This window comes from Grus americana, chromosome Z (genome assembly GCF_028858705.1).
Source record: "Grus americana isolate bGruAme1 chromosome Z, bGruAme1.mat, whole genome shotgun sequence".
NCBI classification, from domain to species: domain Eukaryota; kingdom Metazoa; phylum Chordata; class Aves; order Gruiformes; family Gruidae; genus Grus; species Grus americana.
In genome coordinates, this window is record NC_072891.1 from 52,989,262 (window position 1) to 53,011,564 (window position 22,303).

The window sequence follows — 22,303 nt, forward strand, 5'->3', positions numbered from 1 at the left end:
AAGATAGGAAGAAAGAGCGATACGAATATAAATTGTCCGTTGAAAAGTTTGAGCAGAAAAGTACTGACAAATTGGACTGAAAAGCAGATGATTTGATTTGAATGAAAAGTCTTAATGAAATTCAATGAATCAGTGACATAATGTGGGGTTGGGAGATGTCAAGCTGCGAGTCAATTGAGATGTCTAGAGATGGTGACCAAGACTGAGCAAAGTGGTAAACAGAGGCTGCATTCATATGTTAGCCCCTGTTGATTTCAAATCTGAACTAGGAGAAGTGCAAAGAATTGCCTTTCTTTCTGTACCTTTCATCATAAATTCTTCCCATGATTCCAAGTATTTCCTGCAAAAGAAGGGTAAAGTAGGTATCTGATAACACACTGCTTGTGGTAGGCAGCAACTTCGGGTTGATTTTCACTGAGAGCATAGAAAGGAACAAAGTATTTGTGCTGCTTTCTCTTAAACTGGCCTTCAGTAGTGTTAAAGTGGTTGTTACTGCCTGTCCCCTGCACTGAGTGTGAAATCTCTGAGAGGGTAGGGTATACCTGACCACAAGCTGTCAAACAGAGCACCTTGCCAGAATCCATTTCAATACATGTGGAAGCACATAACCAAGCCTTTTAGCACAACTATTTATACATGGACATGAAAAGATGCACTGCAAACTTAGTGGCAAATCATTACAGACCCAAGAAAATGGCTACATAACATATAATTCAGGAAACAGTGTATGCTTCTGCTTTCTGAAAATAAAATCACACTAAAAGACATTCCTTTGCAAAGGAACAATCCCACAATTTTGTAAGGTTTTTGTAGCTGCAGAATAATTTTAAAAAATTGAAATATTACCTCATTAAAAGAAGAAAGGTTAAGTTTTTTGGCAATGAACTTCTTCAGATGCAAGACAGTTGCTTGTGCTGAGCAGCGGATCCATTTTCGTTTCAATCCACGCAATTTGCTGCTATTGCATTCCAAGCAGATGCTTACCTTCAGGAAAAAGCAAACAGTTAGGGTTGTCTGCCACAATTTTCTGCAGTCCTCATTGTGTATTCCATATGCAGGTTTTATTAATACAACAAAATGAAACAGTACTAGTACTCCTTAAATTGAAATGCTTATATTCCTATTAAAGAAAACATCTTCTAATATCTTGTTAGTTTAGTGGTAAGCACTACTGCAACCAAAACGGATCTAGACAAAAAAGTTCAAGAAAGACTTCTTGATGTTGTAACAAGGCTGCTCCAGTCCACATTCATAGGCTGCCAATAGCTCAACAGGACCCAATGTTAAAAGCTAGAGTAAGACAAACAGTAAGAAGACAATTGCCAATTTTTAATGATTGATTCTAATGTAACTTCTTGCTTTTAATGCAACTGCTAAATCCAGTTTAAAGCAGAATTTTAACACAGGTCTAAAAGAGAATTTAAAAGAATGGATACAAATGACATAACAAAATTTTAAAATTCTAAAGATTATTCCCCAAAAAAGTCTCTCTAATTTCTATGCTTCAATTCTCACTTCTTTTCTCATCCAGCTATCCATTACTTACTCTAAGCTCTCTGCGATGATTTACTTTATGCACTGGGAGGATCTAGTACTAGGTACAAGTTCTTTGAAAGTTCCCTTATATTACAATCGAAAAGAAATTAATCCAAATTTAATTTACTCTGGACACACATAACAGGAACACATAAAGGGGATGGCTTGTTTATCCCAAAAGCAGATTCCATTTTCAAACATGCTTTGTGTTTAAAACTTAATGGTGAACTTCCCAGCTTTCATACTATTTTTATGGTATAGGGCTTAGTATTAGAGATTTAAAACAAAATAAATAGTATGTTAGTAAAAGTGCAAAAGGTTTTATTCATCATTATTGTTACACATTCAGCTCAATGTATCACAGTAACACTGGGATACACTCCTTCAGAACGGGGAGCAAATAACCTGAATTTGTTTTGAAAGCAAATAAATACCTTGGAAACTCATAAACAAGCAGTCAGAACTATCAAATCTTAATGAAAATGTCTTGAATATATTCTCCATTCCTGCCAAAACCCAAGGATGAAACTCACGCTTACACAAAAGCATTAGGCAACACTGCATCTTGTTTGTATCAGAGGACAGAAAAAGTACCTTGAAAGAGTTATTTTTCTTCTCTGTTAGCTTACCAAAGCACTAAAGCTAACATACAAGATAAAATTAAAACATGCCCTATGAGCTCACTTGTTCATCACTTCGGTGGTAGTCATTATCTTCTTCCTGTTTTTCCTCAGAAGTTTCTTTGTTTGAATTTTCATCTGGTTTAGTTTCACCTTAAATAAGAAACAAGATATATGGGATAAGACTCAGCAGCAGCTTGTAATACTAATATGATTAAAACAGCACAGCTCAGGACTGCAATACAGCATAAATGCTGCTTTTCCCAAATTGTGCTTATCTGCTTAGGCAACACTAGCTGCCAACAGCCCCACGTGTGAAAGAGAAGAATACATACAGAGCACAACCTTCAGTTGAACTGCTAGCAGCCAAGAAGCTGGGTAATTCCAGAGAGTCCCCATGGAGGCATTACTATGGAGACCTCCTTCACCAAGAGTAACACGCTACGATCAGCTAAAGAAATATATTCTGTGCACTAATAAGGGACAAAGCAACAATCCTACACTCATAACTGTATTGTGCAGTGTTATAAAACAAGCGTGATTGTAATAAACCAACTAGGCACACACCTCCAAGAGGTCTGTCTGTTCATCAATTTTCTAGCCATCACCCACCCAAGACAGAATAAATAAAGGACCATTTACCATTTCGATGGGAATCCAGGTGCTGTTTTGTAGAACACATCTCCCCTTTGATGTCCCCTGGAACTTCCATGCCCAGCTTGTGATAAAACTCCCTTTGCTTTTTCATTTCCGCTGTTTAAAATTGTAAATATTAATCCCTGTAATAAAGTTCTAATGCAATATTTAAGAAGTTATCCCAAATCCCTTCCCTCTTAAGTGAAACAGGCTTACCAACAAATAGTGATATTGTCAGTATTACTACTCTTCTATCTTCGGTATTGTATCAAGTCATGCCTGTATTTTTCAGAGTTGAAATACTACAAAGTCATCTGTATAGCTACTATTATAGCATTCATATTAGAATGAGATAGTATTTAAAATACTATACCTTATTTTGAATCCCTCCCACAATATTTCAGTCGAACCATTTTTATTTCATAATTCTGATTTTCAATACGCTAAAAATAATTTCTAAATAATCTATTTAATCTTATTGATGTTTGAGAATGTTTTGGTTTTGCAGCTTAAATGGATTAAAATACTCTACTTAAATGAAAGTTGTAACATACATTAAGACAAAAAATTACTGAGCAATTACTGTAAAGTACTTCTTTAATATAAATAGATTCAGTCTCAAACAGGATTATGAAAACACAAATTAGAAGTTACCTGCTAATAGAGGGCTCACACAGTAGCAGAAACTTCACTGAAACTAAAAGCTGTTCTGCATTACATTCTACCTATGAGAATTCTGGAAAGCTGGCACGACAGGTTTAAGTACACAGTTTAACAAGAACAAAAGAGTTACAGTGTGCCAACATTCAAAAGCTGAACTACCATTCTGGGTTTTTTTTTTTATTTTGTGAAGAAATATTCCATCTTTCCTCCCACCACTCCCCCAATTGCTGCTAGTACAGGTATGAAATTAATTTGAATATCAATTGTACTATTAATTGTACTACCTGTACTATTAATTTAGAAATGACGCAAATGAAGCAATATGGTTTTCCATTGTATTTTTCCTCAGTTCCTCCCTCTGCATTTTCATCACACATTCTCTCCCCCCTGTATTTTTTTTTATTTTATTTTTTTTAAGCATTAAAGAAGTATGTGCAAAACAACCTCTAAAAAAGTTCATACCACAACTTACCTTCTTGGAGGCCTGGCACAAGTTTGTAAACAATATCTTGCATTGTTCTGTCATGACTAGCAAGAAAAAAGCAAAATCAAATGTTTAAGTCAACCATCTTCATTCAAAACTTTTATCTTAAAAATAGTTCCAGTACTAAATTGATGTAAAATCTCCAAATTCACCTAAGAAGAATTTCAATTGTCAAATCAGTATTTATATCAAACAAGAGAGGACAGTAACACAAAATGAATTATGAAAATGTACAGGCTAAGACAGAAATCTAATGGAAGTCTGAGGAATAATAGTCTTGGACATGTGGAGGATGACACCCCATGGAACCCCATTGTGGTGTAGTCTAAAATAAGTCACTGTCTGAAAGAAACAAAATATGACCCTAACTTCCAAGTGATAAATAAAATCAGAAACATTTAAAATGCCCGTCTCAGCTGCTGCAATGTCATTACCCCAACAGAGCTTGCAATACCAAAGCCTGAATCTGACTTAAATAGGAGAAGAGGCTTACAAGAGTAGTCTCAGGCTTCTTATCACCTGATATGAGCACTTCACAGCAGTGGAGACAAGTGAACAAGTACAGAAATGGTGACAAATCAAGAGATTTACAATCAACCATCACAATCTTTTAAGCAGCACTACAAGAAGAATCAAAATATCATTGATGCTAAAATTCATGTCATTTCAACCAGTAGCAATCCCATTTGCATAGGCTGGGATTTTCAAGAGTCACACATGGATTGCAGGAATATCTCCAAAAATATTTAAACATAAATGAGTAAATCAGCCATCACTATTAGATCAGAGGTGAGAATTTAACAGCATTCAGAAATGTGAAATACCAGACACATTTGGTTTACCTATTTTCCAGATAGAGGAAGATGAATAGGAGTGCAAATCTACATTCTAAGACATATTGTGAAACTACTGACTACTGATTCTTTATTTAATAAATAAATAAATAAATAAATAAATATGTATCCAAAAGTAGGCTGCTTCAGTCTTGAAGGGACAGTATTTTATAACTAGTTCAGGCAAAATACTTCCTTTGAAGTGTATTCAATCACCAAAAATAAGTGACAAATTCCTTTCTAGCTGTTTCCAATTTGATGCTGTCTCCTGGCCCCTTCTGGCACAGAAAACAAGCTTTGAACCAAGGCAATGGTGTATTCCTGTAGCTTTACAGGAAACAAACATGCTGGTTTAAGTGTCATTTATTCATTCTTGTCTATTGTCATCTACTTGTCCATTCAAAGCATACACTCATATAGGGTACTATAAGTGTATCATATAATGTATTATCAGTGTACGCTATTATTCTGCAAATGCAAAGGTGGCATAACTAGTTTCAGACTCCTGAATCAGGAGCAGCTTGAGCAATGTAACTGTGTATAAAACATTGACAGTTTTCTGTTAAAGTAAAGGGAAATCAGACTCATTTTCTATAAGCATTGCTTCAGAAGTTGTTACTGACCTGAGAAAGAAACATTGAAAACTGCCACAAATGAAAGCAAACTCTTTATAAAGGTAGGCAAAACACTACTTGATATGCAACAGCTAGTTCAAACACACTGGCACAATGGAATTTCATCAGCAAAAGTTACTATAGTTCAGTAAAATGAAAGGAAAGCACTGAAAGGAAAGAAAGGGAATGTCAGAGAAGAGAAGAGAATCTTACTAAAAAAAGACAAACCGATGGAACACTCATGTTAGGTCAGAAAGTGAGACCACTCTGTGTAGGGATCAAAACAGGACAAAGGACAAGATTGTTCCATTCTGGAGATTAAAGCCACTAGTCTAATAGTTTTTGCTGCCATACTCTTACCTGTTCCTATGAACTAAAGAGACCTTTGAAAGATTAACAGAACAATAGAGCTGACAATTATTTCTCCGTTACTCTGTCAGACACTGAAAAGCACTGTTCAACTGAGACACCAACTATTTTGAGGATTTTGTAAAAGTCTAATTTCTACAGATGTTTCATTTATGTAGCTTTTACAACTGTCGTGGTTTAGCCCTGGCTGGCAACTAAGCACCACGCAGCCACTCGCTCACTTCTCCCTCCACCATTGACGGGATGGAGGACAGAATTGGAAGAGTGAAAGTGAAGAACTCATAGGTTGAGGTAAAAACAGTTTCACAGGACAAAACACATAAAGGAACATCATCATCATCATCATATATAAAAAACATGTGATGAACAGCACAACTTCCCACCCAAAGTCAACGCTACAAAAGACCCCCAGCTGCCAGCCTCCCAGCCCACACGCGCAAGCAAAGCAAGACAAGGAATTCATTCACCACTTCTCATCAGGAGGCAGGTATTCAGCCATCTCCAGGAAAGCAGGGTTCTATCGCATGCAACAGCTACTTGGGAAGACAAATGGCACCACTCTGAAGTTGACGCTGTGCAAGACCCCCAGCTGCTGCACCAGGCCCCCAGCTGACACACCTCTCAGCCCACTCCCCACTTATAAAGGGAACATGACGTTGTATGGTACGGAGTATCTCTTTGGTCAGTTTGGGTCAGCTGTCCTGGCTGTGTCCCCTCCCAGCTTCTTGGGTGCCCCCCGCCTTCTTGTTGGCAGGGCAGTATGAGAAGCTGAAAAGTCCTTGACTGTTAGGCAACAACTAAAAACATCAGTGTGTTATCAACATTATTTTCATCCTAAATCCAAAACACAGCACTACACTAGCTGTCAGAAGGAAAATTATTAACTCTATCCCTGCTGAAACCAGGACAGTATCCACCCCTTGTAGCTGATGCATCTAATGCAGTCCATCCTCACACTCTGCGGATTGAGACGTCAATCTCAAGGAAGCTGCTGGGCGCTCGTTGCTGAAGCCAGTTCTGGTTTCATCACCTCTGTTCAGTTTCATCAGAGTTCATTCTTCATTAAACTGGATAATTCTTACTGTAATACTATTACTATGGCATACAGCAAACATAATAACGATGACACACATTATCATATAGCAATTAACATCATACAATTAAAATCATTGGCTAGTCTCACCCAAAATCAAATCCCCTTGAGGTACACATTGGACTTCCCCATCCTTCTGCATCAAGCACCAAGTGCACCCAAGTCCTTGAGCAAAAGCAATCCCACAGATGGGTTTGCCTTTGCCCAAAGCAGGGATAACCCAGACCGTCTTCCCAAACATAGTCTTCATGTGCACTACAGGGGCTTTATCTCCTACTACAGTATGTGGACGTTTTGATTGGGCAGGGCCAGCTCGATTCGTAGACCCCGTGGTGTTAAATAACCAGGTGGCCTTTGCTAAATGTGTATCCCATGTTTGAGAGTCCCACCACCCATTGCTCTCAGTGTAGTCTTTAACACTCACTTGTATCGTTCCATTTTCCCAGAGGCTGGTGCACGACAGGGGATGTGATACACCCACACAACGCCATGCTCTTTGGCCCAGCCGTCTGTGAGGTTGCTTCAGAAATGAGTCCCGTTGTCTGACTCAATGCTTTCTGGGGTGCCATGTCACCACAGGACTTGCTTTTCAAGGCCCAGGACAGTGTTCTGGGCGGTGGCAGGGGATATGTTTCCAGCTGCCCGGTGGTTGCTTCCACCATTGTAACCACATAGCACTCGCCTTTGGGCCTGCGGGAGTGTGATGTAATCAATCCGCCAGGCCTGCCCATGTTTATATTTCAGCCATCGTCCTCCATACCACAGAGGCTTTAACCACTTGGCTTGTTTAATCACAGTGCATATTTCACATTCATGGATAACCGCTGCAATAGCATCCCTGGTTAAGTCCACCCCTCGATCAGGAACCCGTCTAGATTTTGCATCTCTTCCTTGATGGCCTGAGGTGTCGTGGGCCCACCCAGCTATAAATAATTCATGTTTACATTGCCAGTCCAGATCTACCTGAGCCACTTCAATCTTAGCAGCCTGATCCACTGCTGGTTGTTTTGATGTTCCTCAGTGGCCTGACTCTTGGGTACGTGGGCATCTACGTGATGCACTTTCACAACCAGCTTCTCTAGCCAGGCAGCAATGTCTTGCCACAGCGGGGCAGCCCAGATGCGTTTGCCTCTGCGCTGCCAGTTCCTCTGCTTCCATTGCTGTAATCACCCCCACAGGGCATTGGCCACTATCCATGAGTCAGTACAGAGGTAGAGCATTGGCCACTTTTCTTGATCAGCAATGTCTAAAGCCAGCTGGATCGCTTTCACTTCTGCAAACTGGCTCCATTCACCTTCTCCTTCAGAAGCTTCTGTGACTTGTCCTATAGGATTCCATACAGCAGCCTTCCACCTCCGATGCTTTCCCACAATGCGACAGGACCCATCCATGAACAGGGCATGTTGCTTCTCATTTTCTGGCAGTTTATTATATGGTGGGGCTTCTTCAGCACGCGTCACCTCCTCCCTCTGGTTACATTCCAAAATCTTTGCCTTCTGGACAGTCCGTGATCACTTCCAGAATTCCTGGGCGGCTGGGGTTTCCTATTCAAGCCCGCTGTGTGATCAGTGTGACCCACTTAGTCCATGTAGCATCAGTTGCATGACGTGTAGAAGAGAACCTCCTTTTGAACATCCAGCCCAGTACGAGCAGTCGGGGTGCCGGAAGGAGCTGTGCTTCAGTACCAACCCCTTCCAAAGTGGCTTGAACCCCTTCATGCACTGCCAGTATCTCTTTTTCAGTTGCAGTGTAGCGGGCCTCGGATCCTCTGTATCCCCGACTCCAAAACCCCAGGGGTCGACCTCAAGTCTCCCCTGATGCTTTCTGCCAGAGATGCCAGGTAAGGCCATTCTCCCTGGTTGCAGTGTAGAGCACATTTTTAGTGTCTGGTCCTGCCTGGACTGGCCCAAGGGCTACTGCATGAACTGTTTCCTGTTTAATTTGTTCAAAGGCTTGTTGTTGCTTAGGGCCCCACTTGAAATCATTCTTCTTCTGGGTCCCCTGATAAAGAGGGCTTACAATCAGACTGCAATTTGGAATATGCATCCTCCAGAAACCCACAATGCCTAAGAAAGCTTCTGTTTCCTTTTTGCTAGTGGGTGGAGACACAGCTGCTACTTTGTTGATCACAGCCACTGGGATCTGACAACGTCCATCTTGTCATTTCATTCCTAGAAACTGGATCTCCTGTGTGGGTCTTTGACCTTACTTTGTTTTACGGCAAAACCAACTTTCAGAAGGATTTGGACTATTTTCTGTCCTTTCTCAAAAACTTCTTCTGCTGGGTTGCCCCATACGATGATGCCATCAATGTACTGCAGGTGCTCCAGAGCTTCACCCTGTTCCAGTGCAGTCTGGATCAGCCCTTGGCAGATGGTGGGGCGTGTTTCCACCCCTGGGGCAGTCGGTTCCAGGGGTACTGGACGCCCCTCCAAGTGAAAGCAAACTGTGGCCTGCACTCTGCCGCCAAAGGGATTGAGAAAAAGGCATTTGCGGTATCAATTGTGACGTACCACTTGGCTGCCTTTGACTCCAGCTCATACTGAAGTTCCAGCATGTCTGGCACGACAGCACTCAGCAGCAGCATGACTTCATTCAGGCCACGATAGCCTACTGTCAGCCTCCACTCTCCATTAGACTTTCACACCGGCCATATGGGGCTGTTAAAGGGTGAGCGGGTTCTGCTGATCACTCCCTGGCTCTCCAGTCGGTGAATCAACTTTTGGACGGGAATCAGGGAGTCTCGGTTGGTGCGGTATTGCCGTCAGTGCACTGTTGTGGTAGCGATTGGCACCTGTTGTTCTTCAACCCTGAGCAACCCCACAACAGAAGGGTCCTCCGAGAGACTGGGCAAGGTGGATAGCTTTTCAATTTCCTCCATCTCCAAGTCAGTGTGGTGGGCTGACCCTGGCTGGATGCCAAGTGCCCACCAAAGCCACTCTGTCACTCCCCTCCTCAGCTGGACAGGGGAGAGAAAATATAATGAGAGGCTCAAGATAAGGACAGGGAGAGATTGTTCACTAATTACCATCACGGGCAAAACGGACTCAACTTAAAAAATTAATCCAATGTATTACCAAGCAAAACAGAGTAATGAGATACAAAACCAAATCTTAAAACACCTCCCCCCACCCCTCCTATCTTCCCAAGCTTAACTTCACTCCCAGTTTCTCTACCTCCTCCCCCCAAAGCAGCACAGGGGGACGGGGAATGGGGGTTGGGGTCAGTTCATCACACGTTGTCTCTGCCGCTCCTTCCTCCTCAGGGGGAGGACTCCTCACACTCTTTCCCTGCTCCAGCCTGGGGTCCCACCCATGGCAGACAGTCCTCCACCAACTTCTCTAATGTGAGTCCTGCCCTCAGACTGCAGTTCTTCATGAACTGCTCCAACATGGGTCCCTTCCACAAGGTGCAGTCCTTCAGGACCAGACTGCTCCAGCATGAGTCCCCCACAGGGTCACAAGTCCTGCCAGCAAACCTGCTCCAGCGTGGGCTCCTCTCTCCACGGGGCCACAGGTCCTACTAGGAGTCTGCTCCAGCGTGGGCTTCCCACAGGGTCACAGCATCCTTCAGGCGCCTCCTCTTGCTCCAGTGTGGGGTCCTCTACGGGCTGCAGGTGGAGTCTCTGCTCCCCATCATCCTCCATAGGCTGCAGGGGGACAGCCTGCCTCACCATGGTCTTCTCCATGGGCTGGGGAATCTCTGCTCCGGTGCCTGGACCACCTCCTCCCCCTCCTTCTTCACCGATCTTGGTGTCTGCAAAGTTTCTCACATCTTCTCACTCCTCTCTCTGGCTGCAAAAGGTGCGCTCCTTTGTTTTTTGGTTTGTTTTTTTTTCCTTCTTAACTACGTTATCCCAGAGGCGCTACCACTGTTGCTGATGGCCTGAGCCTCAGTCAGCGGCAGGTCTGTCTTAGAGCTGGCTGGCATTGGCTCTATCAGACACAGGGGAATCTTCTAGCAGCTTCTCGCAGAAGCCACCCCTGTAGCCTCCCCACTACCAAAACCTTGCCATGCAAACCCAAAACAGTTGGGAGTGGCTGCAGTGCCTGTCATGGGGGCTGGAGTGGCCACGGTGCCTGCCACTAGGGTTGGAGTGGCCGCAGTGCCTGTTTCACGAGTTGATCTCTAGGTGGTATTCTTAAGTAGTTGTTTAACCTTAAAAAACACCTGAACCACATTCAGGAGACCCAGCATGGGTTCTGAACATCCCAAGGATATTCAGAATTCTCAAGAATGGTTATAAGAGCTGTTGTAACTAGCCTGAAGGAGAAAGGGAAGGTGAAGGTGTTCCCTTCTGTGTCTCCCAGAGATTGTTTCTCCACAGAAAAAAAGTAGAGAAAGTAATTCCCAATACTTCCCAGCAGATAGCACCTGAGGTACGGAAGAGAGAGCACTGCCAAATACACAAACCAAAATATTCTCATGGCCAATAATGCTACCTTATCATAAGCGAGTAGAATACCGTGCAGCAAAAGGAACATCCTCATCCAGCTCCCAGAAAAGATCAACAGCACCGTAGCAAATACATAATACCAGTAAGAACTCACAAAATGCAACCATGTGAACAAAGAACACAACTATTAAGCTAATAGAATGTACGCTTGCAACTAATTTAACACACTCTGGTCAAATCTGTCATTTCATCCCTTCGAGCCCCATGTTGGGCGCCAAAAAAGGACTGTTGTGGTTTAGCCCCAGCTGGCAACTAAGCACCATGCAGCCACTTGCTCACTTCCCCCCTGCCCCCCCTTACAGGATGGAGGAGAGAATTGGAAGAGTGAAAGTGAAGAACTCATGGGTAGAGGTAAAAACAGTTTCATAGGACAAAACACGTAAAGGAAAATATTTATGATAATAATACATACAAAACAAGCGATGAACAGCACAACTTCCCACCCAAAGTCAATGCTACACAAGACCCCCAGCTGCCAGCCTCCCAGCCCACATGCGCAAGCAAAGCAAGACAAGGAATTCATTCACCACTTCTCATCAGGAGGCAGGTATTCAGCCATCTCCAGGAAAGCAGGGTTCTGTCACATGCAACAACTACTTGGGAAGACAAATGGCACCACTCTGAAGTCTATGCTGCTCAAGACCCTCAGCTGCCGTGCCAGGACCCCAGCTGCCCAGCTTCTCAGCGCTGCCCCACTTATAAAGGGAACATGACGTTGTATGGTACGGAGTATCTCTTTGGTCAGTTTGGGTCAGCTGTCCTGGCTGTGTCCCCTCCCAGCTTCTTGGGCGCCCCCCGCCTTCTCGTTAGCAGGGCAGTATGAGAAGCTGAAAAGTCCTTGACTGCTTGGCAACAACTAAAAACATCAGTGTGTTATCAACATTATTTTCATCCTAAATCCAAAACACAGCACTACACCAGCTGTCAGAAAGAAAATTAACTCTATCCCTGCTGAAACCAGGACAACGACCTAAGCACACAAAATGAGGAATGACTAAATCCCATTAAAACTCACAGAGAAATTAAACAGTAAAATGATTACTTTGCTTGCTTTTAAGTCTAGAAGAAGCTAACAGATGTCAAGGAGTTGCAAATTCATAGCAAATTTTGATCCCAAATCTCCTCAATCACCTTCAACCTTCCTTTTAAATGTTTAACACGCTGATAAGCAAGAAAATTTAGGAAAAAGCTGTGCTGTATTAAAAAGGCTGAAACAGTCTAGAGTGAAGTTAGTTGCACTTTTGCTTTCATACTTACCCAATATACTGTAACGGGTGGCTCTGATGTATAACAATTCTACAGGTCGGACAAGTGTTGTTTTCCTCCAAATATTTCACTAGGCAGCTTCTACAGACTGATAACAAGGACATTCATAATTAAAAAGAAATAAAAGAAGCATAATGAAAAAAAAGTTCATTTTTATACAGTCACAGAAATGCACCTTACTGAAATTTACACAAAGTTCATTTTTTACATCATGTAAGCACGATGTCTAATCATGCAGAATATAGTTTCCAATCTCTTTCATTAATGTTCTTGATACAGTAAAGTGATGCACTAGAATTAAAGCATCTGTACCTAGCCAGAATCTTCCTAATAAAGCACACAACATACAATCCCACTCTGGAATTTACTAGAACAGCAGTTTCTAGCAGGTCAACATCATATTGCTTGCACCATCCAGGTTGCAGAGGTGATATTACAGGAACCGTATGCCACTAAGATACTAAGCTTATTTGCTTTAACCATGGCCACAAACAGAAGTGTACAGTGGCAATGAACCCAACACAGAAAAATAATCCAAAGTTGGATACTTTTTAAAAGAATAGAAAACTTTCAAAAAGTGGATATCCAGGTGCTATTTTAACTTTCACAGAGTACACTACAGTTAAATGTCCACCAGAAAAAAAATTACATGGGCGCAGACCTTCAGTATTTGTAAAATATCCTGGTAGAAGTTGCTAAAGCAGTTATTCTTATATAGCTGCATGCTTTTGAAACTCTTTCCACACTCACACACAATCATCCCTATCTCATTCAAAGTAAACTATTTACATCCCCACCTCCCCAGAAACAGTACTCACAATATACACTACTACATGATATCCTGACTCACTTGAAGTTACAACTCAAAAATATAGGAAAAAAACCCCGGGGGAATAGCTTTTTCTTAAACAGCAGCAGTTCATATAATCTTGGTATCAATGCACTTGTTCTTATCACATAATGTGAAAGAATTTCTGTAACGATAGCGCCATCTACCTTTCAGACAAGGGGATAGTACAATTAAATAAACACACACTATTACCAAAAATATTGTGCAGCAGCAAATAAAGCAGAGTAAATTCGCATTCTGCGAATACTCACACACTTAGGATGATAGTACTGTTGCTGGTAGAGGTTATGGTTAGACCAAAGCTCATAGCTTTGCAACACTCAGCAGTGTGTTCCAGAGGAACACCAGAACAGTAGATCCATTTGCAAGAGTGAAGCCAAAACCTGGTCCTACCAAGTCAATGAAAGTAGAACCTGACAGTGGCAGCAGGGACAGCTATCCTGGGAAGAGTATAGCCATATTGCCCAGTTGTGGAGGGCTGGGGTCAGGAACGTCAAGGTGCAGCTGGAGCTGAACTTGGCAAGGGATGCAAATAAGAAGGGCTTCTACAGCTGTATCAGCCAGAAAAAAACGTCAGAGAAAGCGTACCCCACCCCGATGAACGTGACTGGCGAACACTGAGGTACTCAACGTTTTTGCCTCTGTCTTCACTGGCAACCCCTCTTCCCTCACCTCTCAAATGGATGGACAAGATGGGGACTGGGGGAGCAAAGTCCCTCCCACTATAACTGAAGATCAGGTTCAAGACCACCTGAGGAACCTGAACATACTAAGTCTATGGGACCTGATGAGAGGCATCCCAGAGCCCTGGGGGAATTGGCTGATGCGGCTGCCAAGCCACTCTCTGTGGTATCTGAAAAGTCCCATCAGTCAGGAAAAGTCCCTGGTGACTTGCAAAAGGGTGACTGCACCCATTTTTAAAAAAGGGTAGAAAGTAGGACCCTGATGTTGAGGGATATTGGTTGTCTAATGTAAATAAGTAGGTTTTAAATAGAATAAATTACTTAGGAATATAATAGAGTGTGATTTGTGCTGTTTGCTTAGCTTTACTTAGCACGAGTGGCTAGATTTGCTCAGGCCTTAGGCTGCGATAGAGGTATTTTTCTCCGTAATTCTCCTAGTAGTTTTCCTAACAGCCAGTACAGTGCTGTGTTTAGTCTTTTACTATGGGAAAGTATTTTGATATCACACTAATGTCTCGGTACTGTTTTTCCAAGTCTAGGACTCCTCAGTTCTCCATGTTCCACCAGCAAGGACAGGTGCACAAGGACTATAAACCAGAAGATAAGGAGGCTCCAACCTTTGGGGAAAACTGCAGAAACTGCAAGTCAACAAGATAAGAGCTTGCGTGCCAGGACACACAAGAAGAATCCGATTAGATGTTAGAAGATTCCAGACCAAAAATTGCCATTGGACTAAAGGATGCGTGGATAGCACGTGAAGGGTGCGTGAGGGGCGGCTGTATAGGACCTAAGGGTGTAATTGCCCTGGGATTTCTTTGTTCTGGTTCCCCCTGTTTGGAGGCACCCAGCCTGGGCTGATCCTGCTGCTGTACCCGTCAATTAAATTAATTATTTTACAAAAGCTGATGCCTGAGACTCTGCTACAGGTAACCTAGGATCAAGCCTGAAGAAGGAGGAAGCGTGCCCAAGAATAAGCGTGTGTGTGCGACACCATGAATGGTAAGTGAATGCTCAGGCAGCAGCTACTCCTTTAACACCTGGGAACTACCAACCTGTCAGCCTCACCTCTGTGCCTGGGAAGGTCTTGGAACAGATCCTCCCAGGAGCTATGCTAAGGCACATGGAGTACAGGGAGCTGATTCAAGACAGCCAGCATGGCTTCGCCAAAGGCAAGTTATGCCTGACCAACCTATTGGCCTTCTACGGTGGAGTGACTACTTCAGTGTAAAAGGGAAAAGCTATGGATGTCATCTATGCGGATTCCTGTAAGGCCTCTGACATGGTCCCCCACAGTATTCTTCTCTCTGAATTGGAGAGATATGGATTTGATGGATGGACTATTCAGTGGGTAAGGAATTGGGTGGATGGTCGCAGCCAGAGGGTAGTGGTCAACAGCTCAATGTCCAGATGGAGATCAGTGACGACCGGTGACCATCAGGGGTCTGTATTAGGACCAGAACTGTTTAATTTCTTCATCAATGACACAGCAGGATCGAGCGCATCCTCAGCAAGTTTGCAAATGACACCAGCTCAGTGGTGCAGCTGACACACCTGAGGGACAGGATGCCATCCAGAGGGACCTGGACAAGCTTGAGAAGTGGGTCCAGGTGAACTTCATGAGGTTAACAAGGCCAAGTGCAAGGTCCTGCACCCAGGTCAGGGCAACTCCCAGTATCAATACAGGCTGGGGGATGAATGGATTGAGACCAGCCCTGTGGGGAGGGACATGGGGGTACTGGTGGATGCAAAATTAGACATGAGCCGGGAGTGTGAACTCAGCCCAGAAAGCCAACCATATCCTGAGCTGCATCAAATGGAAGCATAACCAGAAGGTTCAGAGAGGTGATTCTCTCCCTCTAGTCCGCTCTGGTGAGACCCCACCTGGAGTACTGTGTCCAGCTCTGGACTCTTCAGTACCAGACCAGCTGCCCCACCTGCCCCTCCTTGTTTGTGAGAACAAGGTCGAGCGAGGCACCTCTCCTCATTGGCTCCTCTGTCACTTGGAGAAGAAAATTATCATCAATGCATTCCAGGAACCTCCTTGATTGCTTATGCTCTGCTGTGTTGTCCCTCCAGCAGATACTGGGGTGGTTGAAGTCCCCCCATGAGGATCAGGGCTTGTGAACGTGAGGCTGCTCCTATCTGTGTACAAGGGCCTCATCCACTCGGTCTTCCTGGTCGGGTGGCCTGTAGCAGACCCCACACTACAGTGTCACCTGTCCCTGCCCTCCCTTTAATCCTGACCCATAAGCTCTCACTCGGCTCCTCATTCATCCCCAGGTGGAGCTCCATGCACTCCAGCTGGTCACTGACATAGAGGGTGACATCCCCTCCTCATCTTCCCTGCCTCTCCTTCCTAAAGAGCCTGTATCCTTCCATTCCAACACTCCAGCCATAGGAGCCATCCCACCACATCTCTGTGACGCCAAAGCAATCATAGCCCTGCAGGCATGTGCACATCTCCAACTCATCTTATAAGGAAGACATATAAGGAAGAAATTCTTTGCTATGAGGGTAGTGAAACACTGGAACAGGTTGCCCAGAGAGGTGGTAGATACCCCAGCCCTGGAAACATTCAAGGTCAGGTTGGACGGGGCTCTGAGGAACCTGATCTAGTTGAGGATGTCCCTGCCCACTGCAGGGAGGTTGGACTAGATGACCTTTAAAGGTCCCTTCGAACCCAAACCATTTTATGACAACTTCTGAAACAACCTCCCATTTCAGTACATCTTCCAGTTTGGACTAAGTATACACTATGTCCTCCTAAACCGAACTTGTCACAAGTCAGCTCAGGTTCTGGCAGGTTTATTAGTCTAAGGACAGCATCCAAATGAATGCAAATAGATAGTTTATGGAGGGTGCTGTAGTTATCAAGACTGGTTCTTTTTTCACAGGGTCAACTTGGGATTAATAAACTCTTATGAAACTGGAAGTCCTAGGAGTATGGAAGAACCAATATGGGAACCATTCTAGGGTCTGAAACAATAGTATTACTAGAATTTTTTCCATTACCTGGAATTTCCCAAGTCCTCAATCTCCATTTATCCAGATACTTGGGTACTGACTGTAGCCCTGAACTGAGCTGTACTTCTTCTGGTTACTTTTACAGTACTCTTAAACATATCAGAGAACTTTCATTAGAAAAGGAACAGGCAAGGTTAATCCTCAACTCACTTTTTTTTTTTTTTAACAGTTTAATTCCTCTTCCCTTTTTTCATTTCTATAGCTAGTTCAGGAAATACAGTTGGTCTTTCATCATACTCATGAACCCACAAAACAATACCTTTCATAATATATATGGCTTTCCCTTTCATAACATAGGAGGACAGCTTTCACATGTAAACACTAATGAAACTCAAATAACGAATGTAGAAGTTTAACAAGAACTGCATGTATCTGCTAACTTAGTGTTCTGGTTCAACATTATTCTCATACTAAATCCAAAACACAACACTATACCAATTACTAGGAAGAAAATTAACTCGCAGCTGAAACCAGGAAAATATCCACCCCTTTCTCTCTATTGTCTACAACATGCCCAGGTCCCACACTTCCCAATACATTCCAAATAATCACTCCCATTTTTCCCATCTTTTGATATATACACACAGATATCATTCCCTTAGTCTATGGGCCATCCTCCTAAAATCTCCATTGAGTTAATTTAGTCCATGACTTTGCGCTCCATCTGTCGTAACAGTCTTTCAGGGCAGGAGAGATGGTGTGTGGTGTTGGACTGCGCTGCATGCTGAAGCCAGTTCTGGTTCCATCACTGCTGCACTCTGCTTGGTTTCAAAGTTCATTCTTCCTTAATCTAGGAGATTCTTACTGTAATACTATTACTATGGCATACAGCAAACATAATAACGATGACACACATTATCATATAGCAATTAACATCATACAATTAAAATCATTGGCTAGTCTCACCCAAAATCAAATCCCCTTGAGGTACACATTGGACTTCCCCATCCTTCTGCATCAAGCACCAAGTGCACCCAAGTCCTTGAGCAAAAGCAATCCCACAGATGGGTTTGCCTTTGCCCAAAGCAGGGATAACCCAGACCGTCTTCCCAAACATAGTCTTCATGTGCACTACAGGGGCTTTATCTCCTACTACAGTATGTGGACGTTTTGATTGGGCAGGGCCAGCTCGATTCGTAGACCCCGTGGTGTTAAATAACCAGGTGGCCTTTGCTAAATGTGTATCCCATGTTTGAGAGTCCCACCACCCATTGCTCTCAGTGTAGTCTTTAACACTCACTTGTATCGTTCCATTTTCCCAGAGGCTGGTGCACGACAGGGGATGTGATACACCCACACAACGCCATGCTCTTTGGCCCAGCCGTCTGTGAGGTTGCTTCAGAAATGAGTCCCGTTGTCTGACTCAATGCTTTCTGGGGTGCCATGTCACCACAGGACTTGCTTTTCAAGGCCCAGGACAGTGTTCTGGGCGGTGGCAGGGGATATGTTTCCAGCTGCCCGGTGGTTGCTTCCACCATTGTAACCACATAGCACTCGCCTTTGGGCCTGCGGGAGTGTGATGTAATCAATCCGCCAGGCCTGCCCATGTTTATATTTCAGCCATCGTCCTCCATACCACAGAGGCTTTAACCACTTGGCTTGTTTAATCACAGTGCATATTTCACATTCATGGATAACCGCTGCAATAGCATCCCTGGTTAAGTCCACCCCTCGATCAGGAACCCGTCTAGATTTTGCATCTCTTCCTTGATGGCCTGAGGTGTCGTGGGCCCACCCAGCTATAAATAATTCATGTTTACATTGCCAGTCCAGATCTACCTGAGCCACTTCAATCTTAGCAGCCTGATCCACTGCTGGTTGTTTTGATGTTCCTCAGTGGCCTGACTCTTGGGTACGTGGGCATCTACGTGATGCACTTTCACAACCAGCTTCTCTAGCCAGGCAGCAATGTCTTGCCACAGCGGGGCAGCCCAGATGCGTTTGCCTCCGCCCTGCCAGTTCCTCTGCTTCCATTGCTGTAATCACCCCCACAGGGCATTGGCCACTATCCATGAGTCAGTACAGAGGTAAAGCATTGGCCACTTTTCTTGATCAGCAATATCTAAAGCTAACTAGATGGCTCCCGAAGTATGGAGATGACAGCAATGCTGAATACAAAACCAGATTAGTCTCGCAACCATCAATTCTATCATATCGTAAGTCAGCATTACAAAGTACACCACAATGATAACCTTGACCCAGCTCGCTGAGATGATAAACAGCACAACAGGAAACACATATTGCAAGTAACGTATTCCATAACACAACTCTGAGATCAAGCGCAAGAACTTTGAGAGCCAATGAATCAACATTGTGACCTGCAACTATTTATCTAGTATAATGAATGTTTATAACAAATTTGTTCTAATGCACTCTGGTCAGATTTGTCATTATCTCAATCCATGAAACTCCATATCGGGTACCAAAATGACTGTTGTGGTTTAACCTGGCAGGCAGCTAAAATAACTAGAGTGCCATTCACTCACCCCCCGCCCCAGTGGGATATGGGAGAGAACGGGGTAGGGGGGGAATGTAAAACTCATGGGTTTAGGTAAAGACAGTTTAATTGCACAGAAAAGGAAGATCATCATCATGATCACCATCACCAAAACAAGTGATACACAGCACAATTGCTCACTGTCTGCTAACCAACATCCAGCTAGTTCCTGAGCTGTGGTCTAAACCCCTGGCCAGCTTCCCCCAAGTTATATACTGAGCATGACATCATACAGTACAGAATATCCCTTTGGCCAATTTGGCCCAGCTGTCCTGGCCATGTCCCCTCCGAGATTCTTGTGCACCCCCAGCCTCCTTGATGGTGGGGCAGTATGAGAAGCTGAAAAGTCCTTGACTTGGTATTAATATTGCCTAGCTACAACTAAAAACATCAGTGTGTCATCAACATTATTCTCATCCTAAATCCAAAACACAGCACTATACCTGCTACTAGGAAGAAAATTAACTCTATCCCAGCTGAAACCAGGACAGCTAGAATTCTGATCAAAAAACAGATGTAAACTAGGAAAGATTTAACACTGAGTTACTACTAACAAAGTTTTTATCTACTGGCTTATAGGCCTGCTTGTCACCAAGAAACTAAAGGTACAGCAGAGAAACAAGTAGGATGGGGAGCAAACCCCTCTTGTTTTCCCTTGAATTCTGTTTTACAAAATAAGTTGGCTCAGTCCCTCCAAAGGACTGACCCTGATCCTCCAAATGACTCTCAAAGGACTCAAGAACTAAATTTACTATTGCAGTGAAAAGTCTGAATGTCTGAAGGACATGAAATCAGAGAAAAATTAAAAAGATAAGAAAACTGTACAGTTCTGAGTAGAAACAGAAAGAAAATTTCAAAGTGGTGTAATTCCACAGATAATTCACTATCTCAACAGACAGGGCACTTTCAGGATAGATTTTGCAAGGATGCTTTTCCAGGAACATGTATTATTAGCATTAACATACAGGATACAAATGATGCCAACATATATAAAGTTTTTAAAAAAAGACAGGGCTGTGTGCCTCTTCTCAGAAAACTGTAATTCTACATGATACACACTGAAGTAGTATTCTGAAAACATGAACAACTAAAATAAGGGAGGGACAAGCAAAAAGGAGAGAGAAAAAAGGGGGGGGAAAGGAGAGAGAAAAAAGGGGGGGGAAAGGAGAGAGAGAAAAGGGGGGGGAAAGGAGAGAGAGAAAAGGGGGGGGAAAGGAGAGAGAGAAAAGGGGGGGGAAAGGAGAGAGAGAAAAGGGGGGGGGAAAGGAGAGAGAGAAAAGGGGGGGGGAAAGGAGAGAGAGAAAAGGGGGGGGGAAAGGAGAGAGAGAAAAGGGGGGGGGAAAGGAGAGAGAGAAAAGGGGGGGGGGAAAGGAGAGAGAGAAAAGGGGGGGGACGGAGAGAGAGAAAAGGGGGGGGAAAGGAGAGAGAGAAAAGGGGGGGGGAAAGGAGAGAGAGAAAAGGGGGGGGGGGAAAGGAGAGAGAAAATGGAAGAAGAAAAAAAAAAGAGGAAAAAGAAAAAGAGGGCAGAAGCTAGCAAGAAGCATTCCCTGGCTTTTGAAGCAGGCACTGAAGCACTGTGGATGAATCTAAAAATTTCTTCCATAAGCAAACGTTAAGACATGGTGTAGATGATGTCAGCTGAGGGTTTTTGTGGGTTTGATTATTTATATTTTTTTTAAAGAACAATGAGAAATGACCCTCTAGCTCTAGGTCAGCCATGTTAACTTGTTATAATACTGGTTTTGTACATAATCTTGTTAACAGAAGCAGTAAAGAAATTTAGGCAAAACTAAGAAGTCTAGCTTAAAGATCTCTACACTCCAAAAAGAACACTATGGAAATTAAAATGTGAAACAGATGCCGAAGGAACATGAGAATAACCAAAGTGACATGGAACCACAAGAACAACAAACTCATTAAAGATGATAAACAGAATTTCTAAATGAAATGCAACGGAAAACAATCTCTGACAAATCATGAGTATTGTATTTCCTCTTTGTAAGACATTTTAGGTGAAGAATAAGTCTGCTGAAACTTTCATTTTGTGGGGATGAAGCCACTGCCACCAAATAATTCCCTTCCAAGAAAGTTTAGGATTATGGGTCATTAAGCTATTCAAACAACATACTAGCTTTATCAGAATAAGAATAAAATACTGTGACAAAAGCATTTCAAAACATGGGAAGTTTGAAGTTGCATGAGAAACACTATTTGATAGATTAATACAGGTGCATATAAACAAATCATATTCTAAGCTCTGATCAGGTAAAACTAAATAAATGGAAGCTCCTGGGTGACAAGGATGTGTTGGTAAATTGCAGAGATTCTGAAGACACACAGCTAGAAAAAAATACTTTCGGTAAAAGCCTGCAATGTAAGGTATAAAGGCATCAATGTGGCTACTACAGAGGATATTTAATGTCACTACAGCAGGCCTTCTGGACTGAAGGTTAATTCCTCAGCTAATACCTACCTTGGCAAAGGAAACTGAGATCAGAGCAGATGCAAGACAAAGAAAGGTTTTGGACTTGCCACTTTGGACTGTAAGGGTGCTTCTCCTCTGAAGGAATCTTTCCGGATCTTTAGCTGGAACTGTGCTAATATGCAAGGATTCCATCAGAATATTGCAAACCCTAGCACTCCTACATTCCTTGATGTCAACCACAAAGATGTTGGGAT

The 22,303-nt window shown here is 43.2% G+C and overlaps 1 protein-coding gene across 5 annotated transcripts in view; it reads right to left on the reverse strand.

Moving 5' to 3' along the window:
• PCGF3 (polycomb group ring finger 3) overlaps positions 1–22,303 on the reverse strand; it is a 69,223-nt gene that overhangs the window by 5,554 nt on the left and 41,366 nt on the right. For all 5 annotated transcript variants that reach the window (XM_054809906.1, XM_054809905.1, XM_054809907.1 and 2 more), the window contains 5 exons: positions 12,562–12,658; positions 3,928–3,983; positions 2,799–2,909; positions 2,221–2,309; positions 847–984 (listed from right to left, as the gene is read on the reverse strand). In XM_054809906.1, the coding sequence (XP_054665881.1) occupies positions 847–984; positions 2,221–2,309; positions 2,799–2,909; positions 3,928–3,983; positions 12,562–12,658 (491 nt within the window). The remainder of the gene's footprint in view (positions 1–846; positions 985–2,220; positions 2,310–2,798; positions 2,910–3,927; positions 3,984–12,561; positions 12,659–22,303) is intronic.